General features: G+C 38.7%; 1 protein-coding gene across 1 annotated transcript in view; it reads left to right on the top strand.

Moving 5' to 3' along the window:
- POSH (Plenty of SH3s) overlaps positions 1–26919 on the top strand; it is a 311783-nt gene that overhangs the window by 27680 nt on the left and 257184 nt on the right. The window contains exons 3-5 of the mRNA XM_067143214.2: positions 3661–3775; positions 12891–12989; positions 13073–13209. Coding sequence (XP_066999315.2) covers positions 3661–3775; positions 12891–12989; positions 13073–13209 — 351 coding nt within the window. The remainder of the gene's footprint in view (positions 1–3660; positions 3776–12890; positions 12990–13072; positions 13210–26919) is intronic.

Here is a 26919-nt window from a genome sequence, read left to right as displayed (position 1 = left end):
CAGTTGGTTCCGACGACCACTGCCGCATGTGATGGAGCTCCGTCATGTTGAAATCACATCCTGCAGCGGTCAAGGAGTGGCACATGTTCCAAAAATGGTAGTAATTCATCTTGGAGAAACCGCAGATAGCGTTGGCTGGTCAGATGGCCCTCAAAGAAATGGAGACCGATGAGGTGATCATCCATGATTCTACACCATACATTCACGCCCCACTGTACCTGAAAAGTTGTCTGTTGCATCTAGTGGGGATTATCCACACTCCAGTAATGTATATTATGGCAATTAACGGTTCCATTGTTGTGGAATCGTCCTTCGTCCATAAATAAGAGAGTCGCTAGAAAAGCAGAATCAGTGTCCACATGCTGTACGATCCATTGACAGAACACCACCCGGGCATCAAAATCATGACCATGGAGTTTCTGATGTAAGTGCAGATGGTACGGGTGGAATTGGTGGGTATGAAATATCTGCTTAACCCTCTCATGCATGAATTTAAGAAAAGTTAAATTAAAAATATTGTAATGTGATTTTCCTGGTTAAAATGACCCTATTAGATGATACAAACATAAAACACAAAACGAAGTTACCATACTTGGCGGGAATTTGATGTCCTCATATGAGGACATCATGCATTTAGTGGAATAATGCCAACAAGTCATACATTTACTACTTTGGTTTATTATACGAGTATTTACAAGAACTTTTTACATCTGAGGCAATTGTATGGGTACAGCGAAATTACACTGGTCCTACTGGGGCATTTCTATGTAACTGATATACTTCACATGTTCATATTTCAGGCAATGGTATGGAAACTCTGAAAGCATTCTGGACATAGTGGTACATTACATTTTCCACAAATATACTGGGTTTATTGCGCAGTTTTTGTCACGGCACCTGTTAGCATTTCTAGCCTTTGTTTTCTGCGGATAATGTACTATTCCATCCATCCCCTTTTCATCAGGCACAGTATGTGTAGCCTGTTTCTTGAGTGGTGGTGGTGGTGGTGGTGGTGGTGGTGGTGGTGGTGGTGGGCCATTTGTGCATGGTAGTCCGCTCTTCCGTGGTGCTTCTTCTGCCTCACCACTGAAGATAAGTCCTGTTGCCACTCGACTCTTGAATTCAAGCAGGTCGATAGGGGTCTTACAGTCCATTTTCCAAAGTAACCAAGCATTTACAATTGTGCCATTGAGCATATGGTAATTATCCTGAGAAATACTGTGATAAGAGGCACGTCAGCACAAATCTTACACTGAGGTTATGCAATAATTTCTCATAATAATTGCTGTTACAATTTTAATGGCCGGCCCCGTGGTGTAGGGGTAGCGTGCCTGCCTCTTACCCGGAGGCCCCGGGTTCGATTCCCGGCCAGGTCAGGGATTTTTACCTGGACCTGAGGGCTGGTTCGAGGTCCACTCAGCCTACGTGATTAGAATTGAGGAGCTATCTGACGGTGAGATAGCGGCCCCGGTATAGAAAGCCAGGAGTGGCAGCCGAGAGGATTCGTTGTGCTGACCACACAACACCTCGTAATCTACAGGCCTTCGGGATGAGTGGCGGTCGCTTGGTGAGCCAAGCCCTTTCAAGGCCTGTGGTGCCATGGGGTTTGGTTTTTTACAATTTTAATACATTCTTTAAAATTGTAAGTTAAAAACCAACTTGAGACAGCTTGAGACGGTGAAACAGCTCAAAGTAAATGTAGTATGTTGTTTGACACTGGAGAAACACGAACACTGATTATTTCATGCAATCAGTTAAATGCTGCTATCTGGTGGGAATGTTGTAAACTACTATATTCTTGTCCTACAAACATCATTCGCTCATCTGATAACATTACAAACCATCTGGAGAATCCTGGAAAATAAATATTGGCGGAAACAGTTGAGAATACAAGCTAACCTCAAAAATAACACATGGTAGTTTGTTGCATGATGTCCTCATATGTGGACACCCATATTATACCAATGTTGTGTAAAGACTATAAACTAGTATAAACTAAATTATATTGGTAATGATAGTAGAATATACAAAAAGAAGAACTACACACTTACCTTGGGCGTTTTCAAGATAGGAACAGCTCAAAACAATTCGAAACTGTGATGACTTCTCAAAAAATGGCGAACCATGAATATCATGTTTTCACTGATGCCAATTAAATGCTGCCACCTACTGTTTCTTTTTAAAACTGATATTTTCCACTCTTACCAACCTAAAATAATCTTTTAATAACTTTACCTCTGTCTTTGGAAACTCCAGGGACTAAATAATGCCTAAAAATTCGGATGTCCTCATATGAGGACACCATGCATGAGAGGGTTAACAGACCCATATCTGCCAACTTTCCCGATTTAGGCGGGGCACTTCAGATTTTCAACATTTTTTCCCGCTTTCTGATTATTCTATTATTTCTCCCGATTTTAGCTTTTTTGGTGAACTTCAAACATTTGTTTTCAAATTCTGCCGATACAGTTTTTTTATGCCAGTGGCCAGAAGTCCTTCGCTCATTGGCCACTTTCAAACTAAATATCAACGTTTATTAATGCGAAAAATGTGCGCGAATGTGCGATGTTCATTGAAACCTGTATATCGCACGCGTATATCGATTGTCAGTGTCTCGTTTTCGCGTGTTCATGTTTGCTATTAACGCGTAAACAATAAAGAAGGAATAGAATTCTTTGTACTGATATTGTCGCACGAAATAAGCTGTTCCAACATGTGATAGACAAGAGATCTTTGGTGCTAGAACGAGACACTTGTAGAACCCCTTATATGTACAAGAGGCCCAGGAGTGCCTTTATTTCATTAACAGTGGCCTCTTTCATATAGCTTTGTTTATTAGATGTCGATAACACACAACAAATTTCTTTGTTAGTGTGAGTCACAAGTAGAGGGAGGATATTATCGTCTATCAAGAGTGACCAAGCTTCAAGAGGACTTTTTACATTTCTTGCAGCACCTTTTGCACAAGGAAGATTTATTTTGAGAATGTTTTTATTCACAGGTCGGCCTCTTTTCTCCGGAATGTCTGAAGTCCAATTGTGCCCAACCTTCCCCTTCAGGCTGGATACATTGCATCATCTTCAATTTCGGTGTCACTTTCATACTCAGCATTCAATTCACTTTCATGTTCACTGTCCTCGAACACATAGATTCAAATTCTGAATCACCACCAATATCCTGCTCACTGTCACTTTCATCTAATAATTCCCTAATGTTACAATCTGATAATCCTTCCTTGGAATGAGCCAGTTCAAATACTGTCTCTAGCACTAAGGAAATACGTGTCAGTTTATCACATAGCAAGAACTGCAGCAGCAGGGCACACACCAGGAAAAGACAACCATAAATACTATACTGGGGTTTCCATGACCCTGCACTATCTTTACTTATCTCCCACGGATGTCTGCTTTCGCTGACAGATCTGAATGACTCTATCAGATTACTTACTCAATTTACAAACATGACTCAGTAGCTTACAGTTTCATATAAAATATTTATTCGATAATATGTTACCCATAGGGTCACTGAGACCTCATTGTGATGTTCCAGGGTTCAGCACACATTGGATTTGAAATTTGTGCCCAGTTGTTACCAACATTATGTTGCTTTTGCTGATGGCAATCTCTGTTTATGTTTAATGAGCACCTATTCTGTTACCAGGGACTTGAGCTTCAAGAAGGGAGACATCATTATTTTACGGAAAAAAATTGACACCAACTGGTATCAAGGAGAGAGTGGAGGAAATTTTGGTGCATTTCCTTTGACCTACGTTCAGGTAAGTGGATTCTTTTTGTTTATTTGCCCTCTCACATTTATGGCATTGGCTAGCTACTTAGTGTATAGTTGATTTGAAGCTTGCCTATTGACCTCACAGATGCAGGATTGACTACCAAGTGTTCTACATGCAAACAGCTGTGAGCAAATTAAGCCTCCATGAACTTCTATCCACAGCCAACGTTGTCACCTCGACTACTACTTATGTCATGTACCTTTAAATTATTACATTTATGATTGCACTTTCCAGCAATACGAAAATCATTTTTACTGTCAAGGATTATTTTCAAAACTGGTTTTTCAGGCTGAAAATGGAACTGACCTTCTCTTATCACATCTGTCTTTTTAAAGACCTAATAATTAGGAAATGAAAATTCACATATTCATAAAATTTTCAAACATTATAACTACTATAATTATACATATATAGTAAAACCTTGATAAGCCGCTCTCATTTGTTACGCTATCCTGGGTAGTAGACGCTTTTTGCCTGGTTCCTGGATATTTCTTATCAGAAGCCATTATAAAATAGCCTGTTATATCGTGCTTTGCTCCTGGATTAGACTCTCTTTTCTGAGTATATTTGTTGGTTAATTTATAACAAAGTTCAGCTTACAAGTAATTGCACTGCACAACATTTTCGACCGTTGCCCATTCAACCAACAACTGACTTTCCCACATTTCAACAACAAAATATACGCAAACCTTTAGTCAACTAGGAAGAACCGAATGATGTTTTTAACTATCTTCATTTGAAGCCGGTGTTGTTTTAACTCTGTCTTAGCACAGCCTCAGTTTATAATCAACAAAAGCTGTTCACTTGCACTGTGCTCTCCATTCAAATAGAATGTGACCAACGGAGTTGACTACCTCATGAATCCCAGGGCGAATTATTTTGGTTGGAGCCAAATTACAAATAGACAAATTGGAATATTTTACCTCATCAATTTTAACAATTATAAATAAGTGTACAGTAATTATAAATTGTGTTTTATTTGGCCAACTTTTGTATATACTACGTAGAACTACCATCGAACTCAATATCATATGGACTTTGATTACTTCCATTTTTATACTGTGTATATGACGGCCTCATTTTAATATTAAGAAACCACTAACGTATTTTACTATGTGTAACTAGTCTATTGTTATTTCGTTTTGGATAGGACTTTGTACGTGTTTTTAATGTATTCTTTCTTACATATTATGTTCATAATTTCCAACCAGACGTCTGGTTTAATTTTGAGGTGCTTTGATATGACTGATGATGCCCCACATGAGGGCGAAACATGTCTCCATTTTAACGATGTTTAACTAAAAATGTTAACATCCTGTAATGTATTGAATAGGTTGGAGTCCAATAAATTCTCTTATATTATTATTAAAGTTCAGCTTGGCGTGCTAAATACTAAAAATTAACAACTAGCACGTCTTTTTCCTCAAGTTTGCTGCAATGACATGGTTAGAAAATGGACTCTGTGTTGATCATTCTCTTAAAATGTGTGGCCATGTTGAGAAATTTGTAAGAGAATCCCCCCCCCCCCCCTCAAAAAAAAAAAACCTATGGCACTACAGCCCAAGGCCCCACACCACAGGCTGCGCAGAAGCGTGTGACTGGGGAAGACATGTCCATGCACGTACCGCCATATTGTGGGCACTCCTCAGCTTGACGAGATCGTATGGAATTCAGTCATTAACTTAAATTTCGCACACATGAAAACATCCCCCCTATAAAATTAATGACAGCCTACATCGATTACCGCGTACACACGCAATAAATATACATAATATCAAGACTGTGGTAATATTAAAATGTATTTTTGTATAGAAACTGAACAGTCGACACAAATCCTTTGGATAGTCCATAGGTGGCGCACCTAAAAAAAACCTTTGGCAGAATGAATAAGAATACTGAAAAATACACTAGTGGTATCTCAAAAAGGCTAGGAAAACAACAGATAGGGAATCTGCCACCTGGGCGACTGCCCTAAATGCAGATCGGTATTGATTGGTTGATTGATAATCATGTCGCTCACTTTAATGTAAGGGTCATGTTTGTAACTGATGTGTTTGAACATTGTACATATGACAAGAGTCTGCTCTAGGACGAGAATCATGTGACAGTCTGTCTCTTGAGAAACCTAGGCTCTACAATTTAGCTTTATTGAAAATATGAAGATATGTTCAAAAAGCAGTCTACAACTTAAGTGTGATTATACATGGTGAGATAAAAATTGCCTGTCTCTCAGCAGACTAGAGAACACATAAATTAAATATTTACAAACTCCTGTGCCAATAACAATTTCAATATCAACAAAAAAGGAAACCTGTGAAATAAAATCTTCCTATGAAAGGTACATAGCTTATGATTCCTCTTTGATAAGTCATTACAGCAAATGTTACTCAATTCTCTGAACACATTGTTTAAAAAGTACATGACTGCAGATATCTATAACAATCAGATACATGTTTTATAATTTTTTGAATATGCGGTGTAGGGGTAGCATGTCTACTTCTTACCCGGATGCCCCGGATTCAATCCCTGGCCAGGTCAGAGATTTATACCTGAATCTGAGTGCTGGTTTGAGATACACTCAACCTACGTGATTACAATTGCGGAGCTATCTGTCGGTGAGATAACGGCCGAGAGGATTCGTGGTGCTGTCCACATGACACCTTGTAATCTGCAGGCCTTCAGGCTGAGCAGCGGTCGCTTGGTAGGCCATGGCCTTTCGGGCCTGTTGTGCCATGGGGTTTGGTTTGGGTATGAAATAATGTAATTGGATGAGTAGAAGTTGAATTATTATTTTTGTGTGATTTGGATTTAGGTAAATGCTGTCTGACATTCGTTACACTGGTGCTAGTCTTCTATTGTGTATTTCTTAGAATGAAATTAATGTCTAGGGTTAGTTTGAGTTTCTCTGCGTGGTTTATGCTTAAGTTTTATTTTTTATTTTTTACAATTTGCTTTACGTCGCACCAACACAGATAGGTCTTTGGCGACGATGGGATAGGAAGGGCCTAGGAATGGGAAGGAAGAGCCCGTGGCCTTAATTAAAGTACAACCCCAGAATTTGCCTGGTGTGAAAATGGGAAACCATGGAAAACCATCTTCAGTGCTGCTGACAGTATGGGTTCGAACCCACTATATCCCGGATGCAAGCTCACAGCTGCACGGTCCTAACCGCATGGCCAACTCGCCCGGTTAGGCTTAAGTATGTTATCATTTAAGATGTAAAACCCTCCTCATAATATTATCTTCTTAAATATTACTGCTTTTACAAACTCAATCTGAATTAACATTATCTGAGCACATAAAAATTGAAAGTGCGTTCAAATTTTCCTCTAATATGAGCACCATGATTTACACCTGAAAGAAAATAATTGAAATTGAAAGTAAAGCACTTCCAAACAAAGATTAATATCGTAGTGAACAGTTATTTTGATTAGCGTTTTCTAATGCAGACTAGGATTGACAAGATTGTAATGAGCTTTATTTAGACTATATTGTCAGATTTTTTTGAAATAGCGTATTAACAATTATGTTCTCTTATTATGAAGCAAGTGTGAAAAATTGGAGAACTTAAGACATATGATACTAATAAATCATTTTTCTGATGATTGAGGATTTGAAGCAATACCCTAACATTAAAAGGTTTTATCAAGTTGTATCAATCATATCTTACGGATTCTAGGCCCAGGTGGGTCAAATTTGTAATACCGCTACACAGTTTGTATAACAAATATGTATCTTTTTTTCAGAACAGCTGTTTAGTTCTAAACAATTATCCCCGATGAATTGGAAAAAGCCAGACAAGAAAAAGAAGAACAAGGAGCCTAAATATTCTAAATTTCATGTCCATGCGTTCTCTGAATCAACCACCCTATAACGTGTTTCGTTCTTGATTATGATAAATGAAAGTTATTTTATAACAGTTCAATTTCTACTCACATGTGAGAAGAAATACCAGATCCCTTCTGATACCAATCTGTACAAATGAAGGCTGCACACGAATTCATCCTTGTGAATATCTTTCCATTCCACAGATAAGACCCAACTTTAGGCCTCATATTGCCGATCAGTTTAACTACCGGTACCGTAATGTATCTGCTCCCAATTTCCTTTAAAATATTTGACAAATTATCACTCCGTCACATATAATGCTAAAACAGATCCACTAACATGCATGATTCAAATCAAAAACATGCAAGGGTCTGTAAACATTACTACGTGCTAGCCATGCGTTCGAAGCTGAAGCGCCCGCAACATGGCAATGCGCAAAAGTGTTCAATATTCCGCATGGCATCTGCGCGCTCTGTGAGTCTAGATAAGTAATATTAAAGTCTTAACTACAGCCTTTGAAGGGCCTTGACCTACCAAGCGACTGCTGCTCAGCCTGAAGGCCTGCAGATTGTGAGTTGACGTGTGGTCAGCACGACAAATCCACTTGGCCGTTATTCTTGGCTTTCTATCTTACTGTCAGATAGCCCCTCAATTCTAATCACGTAGGCTGAGTGGACCTCAAATCAGCCCTCAGATCCAGGTAAAAGTTGCTGACCTGGCTGGGAATCGAACCCGGGGCCTCCGGGTAAGAGGCAGGCACGCTACCCCTACACTATGGGTCCGGCTTGTAAAAGAGTACTGTGAGAAAAGACTACAAGAACCCTCAATACCCTAAAGAAGCTGTAAAGTATCTGCTACTTAAAGCAAAACTCAGTGCTTTGAGGAGTATTTTGTTAGATGTTGAAAGAACTTAGGAAAAACCAAATGTTGAGATTTGTAAAGTTTGAAATGGTATTTGAAGGAAGTACTTATCAAAAATGGACGAGTTTAAATGTGCAAGATGGTGTCAACCTGGTTTCAGTAGAAAAAGTGGATAGTGGTTATGTTGCCAAAAGCTTACAAAAACAAGAGAAATGCTCAGAAGAATTTTTAAAATGTTAAAAAATCTCCCTTATTCTATAAAAACTCAAGAGAGAAATATCCTTAACAAACACATTTACCCTCGTTCCACTTCTGTGTTCAATGGTATAGCGGTACTCTCCCAAAGATCAGGGCCCATCTTGCAACCTTAGGTGTCAGATCTATCTTATGCATGGTCTTTTGGAAAGCAGCACGACATGTGATACTTTTGAAGTCTGTTCATAGAAGATACACTCAAAACTTCTTCAATGCAATAATGATGGCTAACAGTTCAAGCTCATAACTGTGATACTTTACCTTTTGTTGTATTATATTTTTGCTCATGTAATATACAGGATGTATTTGACAGTCCTCATCTGATCTTTGCTCAATATCCAAACTTACTTGCATCCGTATGAAGAAATATAGATGAGTAAAACAGGATTTCTTGATATAGCTTCCTTTTCAAGGCTTAAGAAAACTGAAATGTATTGTCTTTCTTCAGCAGATCGCTTAACAGTTTTGCAATAACAGAGTATTCTGGCTTGAACTTCCTAAGGAATCTGGTTAAACACATTTCTTGGTTCTGGAAATTTCATTACAGCTTCAGTTTTGTCTGCAGGCTGATAGTCGTCCATCTTCCACCACATGTCCCAATAACTCAACCTTCTTTTTTAGTAGGTGGCATTTCTCTTTGTTCAGTTCAATGCCATAGTACTTAGCCACATCCAGTACCATCTTTAAACGGTGTAATCCTTCAGTTTCATCTTTATCCGGAAATATCAAATTATCCATATAAATGAGTACTATGCCCTTAACTACTAATGGTCGGAAGACACAGTTAATGAATCATTGGAACACTGCCGGTGAGTTGCACAGACCAAATGGTGCTTTTCGGAACTGAAACTTACCTGAATTAGTGACGAAAGCAGTGTGTTTTTTGAGATTTCACTGTCCTGTGAAAAAAATCCATTTGTTAAGTCAAATGTACTGAATACTCATACTGCTTGCAATTTATCCAAAATATCTTCTATGAGCAACAACGGCTGTCGATCCTGTAGGACAATCTTGTTTATCTTACGATAGTCGGTACACAAGCGAGGAGAGCCAACTTTCTTCTGCACTACAATCACAGAGCTGGCATACTCAGAAGATCTTGGTTCGATGATGCCTTCCTGTAGCCATTTCTTCACATGCTCATCAACAGCGTTCTTTCCTGCAGGTGCAAGTTGTTGTGGTCTGCTGAATACCGACTGTTCTTTTTTCAGCATAATGGTCAACTTCTGAACTTTCATGTTGGCAGATTCATAGGAGGAAATCAGTTGGAACAACCTGTTGCTTGTAGTCATAATTTGTAGGCTCACGTATATCCAGTTGCTGCTTTTCATCTACGTTAATCATCACGAGATGTATATCTGGTTTTGGCTTGGATATTCGAACACCATTCTGATTCATCACTACTACTCCTTGCTGTAGAATATCACTTCCAATTTTTGCAGGCATCTTCATTGTATCGCTAGTCGCAACGTATACATCGGCCTCAAATGCTTCATCATCCATTAATATCTCAACGTGGAAGTAGCTTTTAGGTACGACTTAATGATTCCCAAAACTTGTCAGGATAAGGTTGGTTCTACTCGGAGAAGTCTTCATGGATCAAAATAATACTGCTTCCCCTATTTATTAAAGTGTTAATTACCGTACTAGTAATTCTTAACACATTGGAAAAACCATCAAGTTAAGAACGTAACATGTGGTTTTCTTGCGATGTGCCTCACGCACTTGAATTACTGCGCAAGGATATCTACTGAAAAGTGGACAATCTGTTACAAAAGAAGCATTTACAAAATTGAAATGCAAAGTGAGGGCGAAGACCTGCAATATGCGCATACTCTTTCAATAAAGCATATTCTTGTGACTGGAACGGAGAGGCAAAATGTATGGAAACCCGCTGAACTGTTACCACTGACCGTGGGTAAGGCAATATGCCACAACTTTCTAGAGCTCAGCTATGTAGGAGAGACTGCAATCACTATTAATAATCGATTTGATGTCCTGAACTCCCGTGTCGACGTGTGTGGTACAAACAGCTTAAAAAGTGCCTATGGGAACTGTATAGAGCAACAAAATCATGCTCTTGACAAATTATTCGAATTAATTTTCACCATGGGAAGCCTCTATCCCCTAAAAATGTATGGAAAGCCGCTGAACTGTTATCACTGACTGTGGGTAAGGCAATATGCCACAACTTTCTAGAGCTCGGCTATGTAGGAGAGACTGCAATCACTATTAATAATCGATTTCACGTCCTAAACTCCCGTGTCAACGTGTGTGGTACAAACAGCTGCTAAACCTGCTAAAACAACGGGTAAGAAGCATCCCGTGTGATTGGTCACGTTTCTTTATTTTTAGTAAGTAGTTTTAGAAATAAAACTGCGTATAAAATCGTTCTAAAATCACTGGGTGGATAGAAAATACGAAAACCAAAATGTAAATAATTTATTTGTGTGGCAAAAGATAATTTAGTACTGAGAAAGCTTCTAGAATTATTGTTCGTGTTAAGCAGTTTATTATATTACTTGTAACGCTCTGACAAATACCGAAATAAATTACAACATAATCTACACGTATCAACTGGCAATTATATTTGACAAAATTGAAAAATATTAATCAAGTGGTTAAAAAAAAAAAAAATCAAATCATTAACAGAAACGTTCAATTACAATGGTTTGTGTTCACTGCAAGCTCGGCAGTGGAGGCCACATGACGTCGCCAGCCAAAGCGAGCCTGCGCGTGACCCCTACCGTCTTGTCTAGTAACCGTGGTACTACTCCTTCTTTTACTTTTCTGTTAGTTGCAAGTAACTCGCATGCCTCTGTTGAGTTATTTTGACATTCTGAAATTAAAAGAAATTTTATGTTCATAATAATAATAATAATAGTAATCATTATAATTGTCCTAATGTCTTGGGTACAAAATGTCAAACTGACCGTCTAGAGAAAGCCCACCTCTTTTACTGCCTTCAGGTTCGTAATTTGAATCCAAGTCAGAGAAGTATGATGCAGTGTCATCCTGCAAGTCTTCCATATGCTCTTCATCCACAGGTTTCTCAAGTGAATGCTTGCCGTCCAGTGTCTCTTCACGTGAGAATATTCTTTTTTTATGTTAGCAATATGCAATATTTGTAGTGGAAGTTTAGGAGCTGAGTTTAATGTTGATAAATAACACTAATATAGTAATAATAACGATGATTAAGATATTACTAAGAATACAGCATACGATAATGGGATTAATTTTAATCTGTTTGAAGTTATGAACGACCTGCATATTCAGAAACGTATCAGGAAGAAGTTGGAAGATAGCATTAATTCATTCTATACATCAAAGTTGGTGATTAGTGTATAATTCCACAAAGCATAGTCAGTAATGAAATGTAGGCTAATACGGAACTCTTCAGTAAGAAACGTAAGTATTTACCTCTCATTTCATGCGCTTGCTTGAGAGCAAATTGTAATATCATCTTCCCTCTTGGAAAACTATTCAGTTTACATACGTTCAAACACCAAAGTCTCACGAAACTTTTAACTTCTTGTGGCTTAAATATTTCACTGTTGTTGTTTTCACGCTAATTTGCATGCGATAACGCAGGTCTTTTATATTACTGTAACACAGGAAATAATAATTAAGCACACTTCATTATTGTACTGCAATAATGTAGGCATAAGGCGAATGTCTATTGACTCTTTCTTCCTGCAGAGAAATTACTTAGAAGACAAAAGGCGGATGTCCCACATGCGACCTTGCAGCATTAAAAAGTTTTCTCCGAAAGGTGAATGTCCCATATGCATCCTTTCTGTCCTAAAACCACTCTGAACTACCACCTTTATGCTATACTCTAAATCCGCAAGGAATGGCAACAGGACAACCGCCTTTATTCCATAGATGCGGTTGATTATACCAAACACAAAAATGGCCGTAACTCAGAATCACAAAAAATAGACCTACGCCCTTTTACCTCTCAGATACGGATATTTACATCCAGTTCTTTGTAGATGTATGGTCAATGTTTTTGTTTTGACAGGAATATTACTTTCTTGAGCTCAGCTGTACGCTCTGTCGATGGAATCAGTGTATAGGTTCTGCTTTACATACGACGACATGTTGATGCTCTTTCTTACAGTATCATGTTGTAACTGCAGCTGCTTTGTTTCAGGTTATCTCTCCACTACCCAGCCAAATCCCTCAGTGCAAGGCTCTCTATGACTTCAGGATGACTAATGATGATGAAGAAGGCTGCCTCACTTTTAATAAAGTAAGAACAGTATTCTTTTGTCCGAGTTATGTTCCTTGTGATACGATTGTTATGTTTTATAATTTGTCCAATTATGATTTTAGGGAGAAATAATTACCGTGTTGAGGCGTGTTGATGAAAACTGGGCAGAAGGACGATTGGGGGAGAGGATTGGTATATTTCCATTGGCTTTTGTCGAGTTGAATATTGTGGCTCGAGCCCTAATGAAACTCTCTACTAAGTAAGTTGTCTAAGAACTGTATTTATTTGAATATTACCGTTGTTTGTACAGTGGAGTTCAGAATTAAATGAGTAGAGAATTGTACTTACAGACTTTGAAATTCCAGTTTATCAAGTTTTAACGTTACGATTTTAGTGCATGATTCTCATGCTTTGAATAGTACAGTAGAAGTCCGTTAGAGCGAGAATTCACAATAGCGGAAAATTTACTCGCTATGGCGGATTGTCATTATATCTGATTTTTGTATTAACTCATTGCGGACCGTGGACGGCGGAAGACGTTTAAGCTTGCTCCTATGCTGCGGGCCGTGGACGGCGTAAGACGTTTTAATGTTCCGCGCGAAGCAATGCTATTTATATTCGTCATCTGTACATTCTTACACCTTAGTCAGCGTTACTGGTTGTAAAAGGAAGTTTGTTGACCTTGTTGAGATAACCCTCGTGTTGAGTGGGCTCATGTTTATCTCAGCAGTTTTAGCTGGAAAATCTCAGCACTTCCTCGCGCGTCAAGTCGGTACTTGAGATTCCAATGCAGTGCATGTCGTTCTTACCGAGTGTAGTATAATGGCTTATAAAACAAAGTTTCTTACGGAAGAAGAACTGTTAGATATTGTTCACAATGATGATTCTGGTGATGAACTTATTCCTGAAATAGACTCAGATAGTGAAAGTGAGATTGACGAGGAAATTCCGATTCCCGAATGCGATAGGCTTATAGAGGAAAGTGAAGTGCCCAATACATATCATCCTAGTTATTGTCCACCTGTTCCACCATTTACAGGGAATTCAGGGCTAAATGTTCAAATAGAAAATGAGCAGGATATTATGAGTTACGTGAGTATTTTCATGAATGACGAATTTTATCAGTATGTGTGTGAGCAGACGAATCTATACGCGAGTCAAGTGATACGTGCAGCGCCCCGGCCTTTCACAAAGAATTCGATAATGCAATCCTGGAAACCGATTGATGTCTCCGAGTTGAAAAAGTTTTTAGGGTTGATGTTCATCACAGGTATAGTCCAAAAGCCTGATATAAAAATGTACTGGACCGAAGACCCTGTGTTTCAGACTCCGATATTTTCTAAAACAATGTCCCGAACACGCTTCCTTCATATTCTTTCATTTCTTCACTTCAGTGACAGTAACCATTATGCCGATAGTACAGATAGGCTGTATAAAATTCGACCTATTTTGGAAATATTGAGCAATAAATTTTCAACCGTATACACTCCAGGCAAAAAGATTGCATTGGATGAGGGGATGCTAGCTTGGCGAGGGCGTTTGAAATTTCGAGTCTACAATCCTGGAAAACTTACTAAGTACGGCATTTTAGTCAGGATGGTGTGCGAGTCGAGTTCAAGGTATATTTGCACTCTCAAAATTTATGATGGAAGTGGAATTTCACTCAGAGACACAGTGTTGGAATTACTGAATCCCTACCTTGACCAGGGGTACGCGGTATATATGGATAATTTTTATAACAGTGTAGGTTTGGCTAAGGAATTGCGTGAGCGCAACACTACTGTTTGTGGAACAATACGGCAAAACAGGGGGGTCCCTAAAGAAGTCAGGCAAATGCTGGGGCTGTACCTTAATTAAGGCCACGGCCGCTTCCTTCCAACTCCTAGGCCTTTCCTATCCCATCGTCGCCATAAGACCTATCTGTGTCTGTGCGACGTAAAGCCCCTAGCAAAACAAAAAAGAAGTCAGGGAACGACAGAAAAGTCTGAAAAGAGGAGAAATGACTTTTATTAGAAATGGCGAGGTTCTTCTTCTTTCATGGATGGACAAGAGGGTCATAACAATGATTTCAACAATGCATTCAGCAGAAATGACGGAAGTACCAAAAGGTAGATTTGGAAAACCTGCAATGAAGCCAGAATGTATTGTTGATTATAACCCACACATGCATGGAGTGGATATTGCTGATCAGTACCTTGCAATGTATCCGTTCATGAGGAAAACAGTGAAGTGGCCCAAAAAGGTTTTCTTTTTTATTTTACAATGTGCCCTCTTCAATGCATTTAGGCTTCATCAAAAGAACACTAGAAACAAATCCCTCTCATTTCTCTTGTTCATGCAAACAGTCTGTAGATATCTGATACAAGATATGCAAATAATTAAATCAGTATCTCCAGTTCCTTCTGAATCATCTTCATCAAGTATGAACACCTCTAAATCCCCACCCCCACGACGAGCACCAACAAAGGACCCAGTTTTCCGGCTTGATGGAAAAAGGAAGCAACATGTTCTTGTTAAATTTCCTCCTGTAAAAAGTAATAGCACCCCCTCAAGAAAGTGTAGAGTGTGCACAAGAAACAAAGTTAGAAGTGACTCAATATGGTACTGCAATATGTGTGGTGTTCCTCTCCACCCTGGAACCTGTGATACCCGATATCACACCCTCAGTATCTACTAGAGGTAAGCACAAAGTATCGCGTTTCTAACAGTTATAGTTCAGGAGTAATGGTAAATTGTATTAAGTGATGCATGTTAAGAGGGCCTGGCATGAAAATGGCTGGTCCAGGCATTCAAGTGTCCCGCTGAGAAGCTGGTACTGAACGTGTTAAAGTTGGAAAACCCCCCATACGCATAAAATCGGTACGAAATGGCAATCAGTTTGTTCAAAACTTGCGTTTCTGCAGATGATATCCGCACCATGACTTACTTGATTTTTCGAAATCCTATACTACGTGAAAGTGTATGTTTAATTTCATTCTGGAAAAAAAAATTCAGTTTCGTATTTCTCCGAATCCAAGTCGAACCCCACTTTTTCCTTCAAAAAATTTTAATCAGGCTCAAAAAGTGCATTGTAAAATCATATGAATGCCTTTGTTGTACAGTACGCATTTTTAGACGCCAAACATTGGCTTTCGTTATGGCGCATTTTTTTGCGGCTGCACAATTATTCTTTATTTCCGCGGGTTTAAGGACCATTAACTTAAAATTGTCATCATAATACCGAAGAGAACATGTTGGAAATTCGCAGGCAGTACCTATTCCATGCGTCTCTACAATACGGCGATTCGTCAGGAAAATATTCTTGCTCTCCATAAAAATGTTACGGTACTTTTACTCGCCGTCAGATGTAACCGGCTACAGCTACATGCACGTCTCGCTTGCTGGGTTCGGCCAACTTCAGCGGATAGCTAGGTCTAATCGCGGACGTTGAAGGTCAATGAACGAGTTTATTGCGCCACGGTATGGCCTTTCTGCCCTTGTGTTTTTCGTGCACATACCTCACAATTTTGACTTCCTTAAAGCGTCCTTGTTGCGGACCACTGAATGCATTTTTTGTATCTTTGTCTTCGCGCCGACGCCAAATATTGACTTAGTTAGGCGGCTGCACAATTATTCTACATTTCCGAGTGTTTAATAACCATTAGGTACCGGTAACTTAAAATTGGTATAATATCGACGAGAACCTGTTGACAATTTGCAGGCAATACCTGTTCCACGTATCTTTAAGACTATCCATCACGACAATATTCTTGCTGTCTATAAAACTAATTTTACTAAGAGTTAGGTACAGTAGACGTGTTATAACTCTGCCACTGAGCAGCCGTGGCCTCTCTAACAATTCAAAGGCTCGTATGTTTTGATGCCATTCTGCAGATTTGAGAACGTTTTTGTAGAGGCTGGTAGAATGTCATTCTCTCTTCACTATTTCCCGAGATTCAGTGACTTTACACACAGACACTGTACAACCGATTGTCACGGCTAGCGATGTATAATAAAGATAAATAATAGTATAATATAGTATAATAAAGAGGCGGTCGCTTATTGTCAATGAATTTTGTGTGTGCGTACGGGGGTGAAAAGAAGCAGCGTGGTTACCGCGAGAGTTACCAGTGGTATGCATTACTGTTAGGCCGTGAATGCAAGACGAACCTTGATTTTTCGCATGAGATTCTGAGGAAAAAACCATCGTCTTAGATTCGGAGATATACGGTATCACTCCAGAGTTTTCTTCTTCAAATAGCGTCACCTAACCGTATATGTGTCATGAAAACATATTTGATACGCATGTAGAGAAATGAGTTATCCTCGCTAAAAATTTACATGTGAATAGCCATCCCGAAATTTAACTAGGCATGAGAAAATATGAACCATCCTCTGAAATCATTGATGTACCCTGCCATATCTTGAGGTGCATCATATTCTTACTTAATTTCAGTATATAGCATCTTTTCCTTCAGCCGTTATTTTTAACGAGTTAACAACTACTATCGGCCACGTTATTTACGCATTTTATTACGAAAACTTGTTATTCTCTTTCATTCGAATTTTCTTTAGAGAATAACAGTCGTTGGGTATTACTAATCGACTCCAACATCGCCTTCGAATGTCGACGAGAGAGCTCGCAAATTCACATAGTGAGAAAACTATATTGTACCAAAGATGATCAATCGCATTTTGTGGCAAACGTTTCGGTTTCCTTATTCAAACAGCGTCACCTATCCTAACTTAACCGTACTATACATATGAGAAAACATACTTCAAGCGCCACTAGAGAAATTATAAACCTTCTCGCTATAAATTTACATGATAATAACATTTTTGTAATTTAACCAGACGCGAGAAAATATAAACTAACCTGTGAAATCAATTATGCGCTTTTCCATATCTCGAGGTGTATCCCATTTTTACTTATTTGCAGTATTTAGCATTAAAATTAAGCAATTGTTTAGTCAGCCTTTATTTTTAATGAGTTACGAACTGTTATCGGACATGTTTACGCATTTATTACGAAAATATGTTCTCTTCCATTTCGAATTTTCTTTACAGAACAGCAGTCGACGGGTATTGCGAATAGACTCTGCCATCGCCTTCGAATGTCGACGAGAGAACTCGCTAGTGGACATAGCGGGGAAACGATTCAAAGATAATCGATTGCGTGCATCATAATCGCTGGGGTGCATAAATATCAGTAACGGAAATAATCGCGCGTGCTTAATCGTTTGTAATAACGGATGTGTCAGTGATAGAGCTCTCGCTTTAACCGAAGGATAATACACAGTTTAATATAGGAATTTTGAAGGGACATCTAAATATTGTTGGTATAACGGGGTTCTCGTTATAAGCCGTACTTGCTATAGCGGACTTCTACTGTATTTGTAATGTTATTTAACTTCTGTTTAATGCTTTTATTAAACTAAGATTTGAAATAGGTACTGTTGATCTATTCCAAACTATAGCTTTATTTTATATAAACTTCAGAAGAAGAAAAATGTTACAAAATAAGTTAACCCTTGCTGTTTGATAGAGGAAAGACCTTACTAAAAAAATAAATATAGAAGTGCAAGGAAGCTTGCAGTTTTACATAACTGCTTGTGATCACTAGAGACAGGCTACTTAGGAAATTTCCTATTCTAAACCAGGGCTGCTAATGGTGCAAGAATAAGGATTTTTACAATTTGCAACGAGTTGAATTCAACCCTGCAAAAAAGAAAAAAAAAAAAAATCATTCTGCTTCTGCGCGAATGGGTCCCTTAGGATCACGTGGAATTAATATTTGTTGAGCTTTCCTTGTTGCCCAACAGCTCTTGCCATTTTAATCGATTGTTGTAATTTCTGTTCCTCCAGCCAAGTGCGTCTTGTTGATTTCTTCTTACCGAGCTCGATAGCTGCAGTCGCTTAAGTGCGGTCATTATCCAGTATTCGGGAGATAGTAGGTTCAAACCCCACTGTCGGCAGCTCTCAAAATGGTTTTCCGTGGTTTCCCATTTTCACACCAGGCAAATGCTGGGGCTGTACCTTAAGGCCACGGCCGCTTCCTTCCCACTCCTAGCCCTTCCTTGTCCCATCGTCGCCATAAGACCTATCTGTGTCGGTGCAACGTAAGGCAACTAGCAAAAAAAAAAAAAAAAAAAATCTTCTTGTCTTCCTCAAATCTCCTAGTATGAACATATTCCTGATTAAGTTTCTATCCTGCAGATTTGGTGATCCTAATTCAGTGAAGTCTTTCTCTACTTGTTTATACCATTTTGATCTCATACGTTTGATTTGCAAAAAATTTGTGTATTTGTTAAGTCTGTTGTTATTCATTCTTTCCAAATAGCTTATGAATTGAATTCATTGCAGTCTCATTGTATCATTAGGTTTAGATATTTTAAAATAATTTTTGGGTTGGGTTTGGGGTAATGTATTCCATTTTTAATTTTGGCCCTAAGATTTTTCTCATGATTTTTCTTTCTTTAATTTCGAATATTTCGTAATATTTTGGCACCCTATAAATACCCTGTATTTTCATTTTTTGGAAGATTACAATTTTTCACTTTTAATTTTTAAAATATTTATCTTCATATTATCTTCTTCATTAATATTTCCATTAGCAGTGAGCTTGCACAGAAAGTATTTGACAGTAAACAAGTGAAAGGTTAACTGGTGTGCATACTGGCACATTTTGCCCGTGGGTCTTCTGTGCTGGAGAAGCTGGAAGCAAAGAGGTTACCACTGCATACAAGCACTCCAGTATATACTTTGTACAAGGCCAGAGGAAAGAATTGGCTGAAGTTCCAGGGACATCTGCAAAAGGCATGCCAAATTTGATGTGTTGCTGGAAAAGAATTCATCACACTTATTCTCTATGAAGTTAGTAAGGTACTTGGAAGGTTAGAGCAATGAAATACCAGAAAATATTAAGCTGCCCAATGTAGGACTATACAGGTATGCTTCCATTACATCGCGTGATGATGTGGAACAATTTTTCTCATTGTGCAAAACAATACAGACAGATGATGCTTCTTCGGATTCCTTATTGAATTATAAATTATACTATATTGCAGGGGTGGCCCCTAACCTTACTTCTGGGAGCTGCAAATTTAGGAGACAAAAAATTGGGATCATGTTTAGAAAATGGTTTATAAAATGAAGACACGTTTTTCATTTTATAACAAATGAAGGAACATTTATTTTCTACACTACACATAACATTATTTTTCAGGTACACATCAAGGAATGTGATTTTACTTTTGAGAAGTGCTTTTTTGAGTGTTCATTTTTGCTGTTAGTGTTTTGAAATCTGGCTGATAATTGGTAAGCGCAGTTCGCACAAGTTCACTTAAATGTTCATCACTTAGTTCAGATCGATATTTAGATTTAATGAATTTAATCGTTGAGTACAGTAATTCACACACATAAGTAGTCCCAAAGATTGAGATTAGTCTTTTGGCACACTGTTTGGTTAGTGTGTATTTTTCTTCTGGAACATTCTTCCGAAATTCTATGGTAGAAATGACACTTCGTTTGAGTCCTTTTAGTCCTTCGTCCTCTTGCAGTTCTTGTAGCTCCAACTCTACAGCTGCTGTATCCTTTGTTATTGGTGATGAAACAGGACTGCCATTGCCCACAACATCAACAGAGAAAGGATTTTCCAGGAATGAAAATGAAGTTTTAAGTGATCTCAAATTATTAAATCTGCCATTGATTTCTTCAGCAAGGCCAGACATTTTACTCATGTAATCTTCAGTTTCCACCCGAACGTCAGGAAGGCGTTCAGTAATTTTCTTCAAACATTTGAAGTGAGAAAATATTTCAGATGAAGTTCTTTCCCAAAATGCTTCAACTTCCTATGAAAGCTAAATACAGCCTGGGCCAATTTAGACATATCTTTACAAGGAAGATATTGCTTTGAACGGGAGTGTGTGTCAGTGAGCCAGTGTCGTGAGGTGAAGCCAGTCGCGTTCACGTATAGGCAGTAGCGAGTGTCGATACTACCTACACGTGAACGCGACTGGCTTCACCTCACGACACTGGCTCACTGACACACTCTCCCGCTCAAAACACTGTCTTCCTTGTAAAGATATGTTTAGCGTTTTTAAATGCTGGACCACATCTGTAAAAAAGCCAAATCTAACAACCACTGGGGGTCATTAAGTTCAGGGAATGATTTTCCTTCCATAAACTGTTTGATTGGATCAAGTCATTCAAAAAGTCTGTCAAGAATATTGCTTACTGATAGCCATCTTACTAAGTAGTACCAAGATACATCATCAGGAAGCTCATCATTGTTCATATCTTCTATAAAAATTTGAACTGTCGGTGTGTTTTGGTACATGAGTGAATACAATTCACAATTCTTAGAACTACCTGCATAATATGCGGGTACTGAAAATATTTTGCTGCTAAATGTTCTCTGTGAATAATACAATGTACAGGCAGGAAATCAGGAAATGATGTGTCAGCATTTAACAGCCCAATAAGCCCTTGTTTAGTGCCAGTCATAGATGGTGCACCATCGATAGCAAAGCTGACAATATTATCGATAGGCACTGAGTTTTCCGTAAAACACCATCCAGGGCTTCTTTAATGTCACAACCGTGAGTAGTATCCTTCAAAGTAACCAGGTCTAAAAGTTCTTCCACCACCTGCAAGTCCTTTGACACATACCCCACAAATATAGCTAGTTGTGGTTTATCTTTGATATCAGTAGACTCGTCCGGAGCCAGACTTACTGTTGAGCGCTCGCTAAGATATATTGTAAATTATTTAAAATATCTGCACTAATAACACAAACTCACCTCTCTATTGTGTGCCTAGCAGCGGGCATTTTGTTGTTCAGTTTCTGCAGTTTCTTATTTTCGGGTTCTAAAACAGAAATAACTTGTGCCATGTTCTTCTTAATAAACTCCCCCTCTATGCAAGGCTTCTTTTGCTTTTGCAGTATTAAAAGCCAAGACAAAGCCAGCTTCGGTTGTCAAATCTGTTTCCTTGGTAAAAATTGACATAACCCTACTCTGACCATGAAGTTTTTCTTTTTAGTGATTTCAGTTTGTTTTTCCTTAACTGAGAGCCAACAGGAAAAATCTTAGTTGAAACCGCTGTAGTTAGTGTCACGATGGCGTTTTAGATTACTGGCCTTGAACTGTGACAAAGTTATTTGACACAAAAGACACATTGGCTTACCGCTTCTTTCTACAAAAATGAATTCTTCCTCCTAGTCGTTATTAAAAGCTCGATTCTCCTCTTCATATTTACGGTTCTTAGACAGCATAGCAACTGTTCGGACACCAAGCCATTACTGTACTGAAACAGCACACATCTGCACGCAGAAAAGTATCGACACTCGCTACTGCCTATACGTCAACGCGACTGGCTTCACCTCACGACACTGGCTCACTGACACACTCTCCTGCTCAAAGCACTATCAAATAGAAGGCGCCGAAACTATCTTCACCTCCCATCTCTCACCACTGACCTACAGCGCTAATAACGTTAAGCTGCACATCACTGCTAGTGACTGCCGCCAACCGCGAGATGTCGTTATATTGCATTAATTATATCATTTAATTTTACTCTAAGGTTGGTGTCAAGAGCCGCACAAGACTGACTCAAGAGCGGCATGCGGCTCGCGAGCCTCGTTGTGGCCAGCCCTGCTATATTGTATACAATAGGAATTTACAATTTCAATTCTTACAGTGTTTCGTATCACCCCTCTAGGGACATCATGACCTTGACATCGGTATGGGGTGCTTGTGTGCTCATTGATCCTGAGGGCTGTGCTAGCTCAGGGTTACTCCTGCTGGATAGGCCTTGGAGTAGAGCTAGACTAATAAGGTGTCACCCAAGTTGCCTGGGAGGTTCTGTGCTTGTTCTCTTCATTTCTTCCCCCAGTCACAGGTTTTGGGTTGCGATGAGGTGAAGCATGCTTACTGGAAGAGAGGAGTCGCTAGCGGTCCACCTCCAGATACCGGGCGCCCTCTGGAGTATTAAACCTTACCCCAGCATGCAGGGCTCTGTTAAGGGTTGACTGAATATCTTCCAACCTACTCGTGGGACCAAAAACGGAACCTGAGGATTTTAATTTTAACTCTAAGGTTGCCAGCCTTTAAACGGTGCCTGTCAACCTGGGAGAAGTCACGTGGTGGGGAAAAGACTGTAGTTATGTTGAAGTTGGTATGACTTGGAATATAGGTGACGGAAGATGATCACGCTCTATCATATCTTGGATGGAGATGTGGACAGGGCTGTCATATGGATGAATAGCTGACAGTGCCATCTAGAGATTCATAGCAGCCAGTATTTCATGGGAGCGGTGCTTTCGACCGCATGTGAGTGAGCACATTTGTTTTGTTTGGTCATTTCCACTGTGTGCGACCTTCAAAGTGACTGGTTTATTGACAAATGCATGAAGATAGCATACGAACATTTTTGGACAGTGTTGAAAAAGAACTGCAGGAGAATGAATGTCTGCAAATTGAACAGGATTTGGTTAGAAGACAAGTTTTTCATGAAGAGGGATTCAAGGCAGATGCTAATTTACCTGAAGAAGCAGATGATGAAACTGATAATATAGAAATCGGTGATCATGATAGTACTTCTGAAGAGACCTCAGAATCTGAGGATGAAGTTTCTCAAGTAAACTCTGAACAAAATTAACTGCTACTCTAGTACATTTGTGGAAATGGTGAAACAAAGGGAATTATTTTCCAAATCCTAGTGCTGATAGGGGAAGGGCTAGAAGAAGGAATATTGTTATGCATCTGCCAGCTCTGGTAGTCCAAGCTTGACATGCCACTTCTGTACTGGAATCTTGGGAGCTATTTTTCTCCAACAGTGTCTTGGAGGAAATTGTTAACTTCACAAATATCTGAATAAGAAAAACCAGGGAAAATTATTCTAGGAAGAGAGGTGCTAGCGATACAGCATTGGCAGAAATAAAAGCTGTGATTTGTCTCGTACTTGGCTGGAACAATGAAGTGTTCTCATGTGAACTTCAAGGACTTGTGGCCAACCAGTAGAACAGAAATTTAGCGTTTTAGAATTATAATGAATATAGCCTACAAAGGTTTCAGTTTCTATTATGAGCATTGAAGTTCATCAATATTAATGATCGTAATGAAAGGAAATTGGTTGAAAAAATGGCAGCTGTCGGTGACGTTTTTGAGGGATTTGTTATTTTGTGCAGAAATAATTACTCCCTTTGTAAGTTTGTAACCATCAATGAGATGCTTGAGGCATTGTGGGGTAAATGTTCCTTTAGGCAATTTATCCCTAACAAGCACATGAGGTACGGACTATAAAGCCTTCAGTCTAGCTGATGCACGTACCTACCTACAACACAGAGGTTTATACTGGAAAAGGGAATCCTGGTCAATAGTGCGAAGAACATTGTGGAATGAGGTGAAGCATGCTTACTGGAAGAGAGGAGTCGCTAGCGGTCCACCTCCAGATACCGGGCGCCCTCTCTCTCTGGGTATTCACAACTGATTCTTTCCCAAGGCATTCCTGATTCTTACTCAAACAGTGTACCGAATGCTCCTAATAGTCAGGCGTATCTCTAAGCAAGTCCCTGCATAGTTACCTGGATAGATCTTTCAAGAATTTTCTTGTGGTACTTACCTCCGTGTTGCTTTTCAAAATGATGTAGGCAGAGATACCTGCAATGTTAAGTATAGTGTAAAATAAAGTGAGACTCCATCGACTGCTCACACTTGCAATATTTTACAATTGTTTCAGTTCATCAACTACACTGACAACCCCTTTGCTTAGGTAGTAGAATATGAGATAGAAGCATCACAACTTTGTTTTTTGTAGGAACACATGAAACTAAAACTAAATCTTTGAATCCAAACACACTACTTTTCACAGGCTTTCCTTTCACTTCTTTGAAGAACTGAGGAATTTCTAACTTGTTTTTCAAATAGTCCCCAATAAAATTAATCTGTGGTCTCTCCAGGGAGTTTCTGCAAGGGGCACAGAAGTGTACTAATTATCGGTAGTAATATTAAGCCCACTCTTTGGAATCGGTATTTTGCTAGATGCTTTACGTCGCACCGACACAGATAGGTCTTATGGCGATGATAACTTAGATATTAATGTGTATAAAAAACTCTTAATCTCTGTCGTCATTAAGGTTGCGGTCTTTATTAATGACGACACGGAGATTAAGAGTTCTTTATACACATTAATACCTAAGTTATTGAAAACAGTTATCCCAAATCAAAAGAAAATTCTGCATATATTAAAAGTTGCCAATTCAACAACTCCATCAACCCCCCTCCCCCGAATACTAAACCTACAATTCCCCCTCCGAATAATCCCCCTCCCGTACCGATACCAATACGTATTACTCCGCCCAGTTCGTCCCTCCCTCAACCCGTCCCCCTCCCTCCGCCACACCCATAATATACGCATAGCAGGAACGCCAGTCAGACTAACGCTAATAACAGAACAAGATAGACACTCTACGGCATACGAGTAAGTATCCATTTTTACGTAACCCATAACACTATACAATCACATCCATTATTTATACATACACATTAAATGCGTTTTTATATTTCTTTGCAGTTTATCAACATTCTAACCATTGAGATTTACACAACAAATGGGAAGACTACTGTTGTAGTGATAAATATTCCAACTAGTACATCGGAAAAATTTTCAACGTATATTCCATTTTAACGTATTCTCACCTGAATGTGTTTTAACCAATTTAACTTGAGAAGAAACACCAAATGTTCATTCCTGATCTAATTTTCTACAATAGGAACATATGTTTTATACATATTTTATTCTTCAAATCTACTTGGTGGTTAACACGACAATAATACTGACTTTCACCGAAAAGGTAAAAGAAGAGGATCCATTTCAATTTCAGACAAATGCCGATTAAAAAACTTCTCACCAATATAAATATATATTTTTTAGACAATATTGTAAAATTGTACTACAATAGTTTTAACTTGTGTTTGTAACATTCACGTCAAACTTTTTGATCATGATATTGAAAATAATTTTTAACATCACAACGTTTCATTCCAATTTTATATGACCAATAATTGTAAACAGTCTTAATTGTAATTATTTGTTTTAAGGTTATCCATTGTGCTGATGATGCCCATTAAGAAGGGTGAAACATGTTCACAATCTTTCTATTTTTTATAATTATTTAACCACAAAATGTGGTATTGTAAGTATTGACTAGGTTAACATTAAACGAATATTTTGTAAATTGTATGTAAACATACCACATAGTCGAGCAGGTCGTCTTTCTTCCAAGTCTTCCCAGTCCAAACTTTGCAACATTTTTGTAACGCTACTTTTTTTGTCGGAAATCGCCCAGAACAAATCAAGCTGATTTTCTTTGGATTTTTTCCAGTTCCTCAATCAAGTCATACTGGTAAGGGTCCCATACACTGGAACCATACTCAAGTTGAGGTCTCACCAGAGACAAATATGCTCTCTCCTTTACATCCTTACTACAACCCCTAAATACTCGCATAACCATGTGCAGAGATCTGTACCCTTTATTTACAATCATATTTATGTGATTACCCCAATGAAGATCTTTCCTTATATTTATACCTAGGTATTTACAATGATCCCCAAAGGGAACTTTCACCCCATCAATGCAGTAATTAAAACTGCTTTTCCTATTTGTGAAACTCACAACCTGACTTTTATCCCCGTTTATCATCATACCATTGCCTACTGTCCATCTCACAACATTATCAAGGTCATTTTGCAGTTGCTCACAATCTTGTAACTTATTTATTACTCTGTACAGAATAACATCATCTGCAAAAAGCCTTATCTCTGATTCCACTTCTTTACACATCATTGATATATATAAGAAAACATAAGGGTCCAGTAATACTGCCTTGAGGAATTCCCCTCTTAATTTTTACAGGGACAGATAAAGCTTCACCTACTCTAATTCTCCGAGTTCTATTTTCTAGAAACATGCCACCCATTGTCACTCTTT

The sequence above is a fragment of the Anabrus simplex genome, chromosome 3, assembly GCF_040414725.1.
Source record: "Anabrus simplex isolate iqAnaSimp1 chromosome 3, ASM4041472v1, whole genome shotgun sequence".
Classification (NCBI taxonomy): Eukaryota; Metazoa; Arthropoda; class Insecta; order Orthoptera; family Tettigoniidae; genus Anabrus; species Anabrus simplex.
This window is presented reverse-complemented; position numbering and strand designations above follow the sequence as displayed.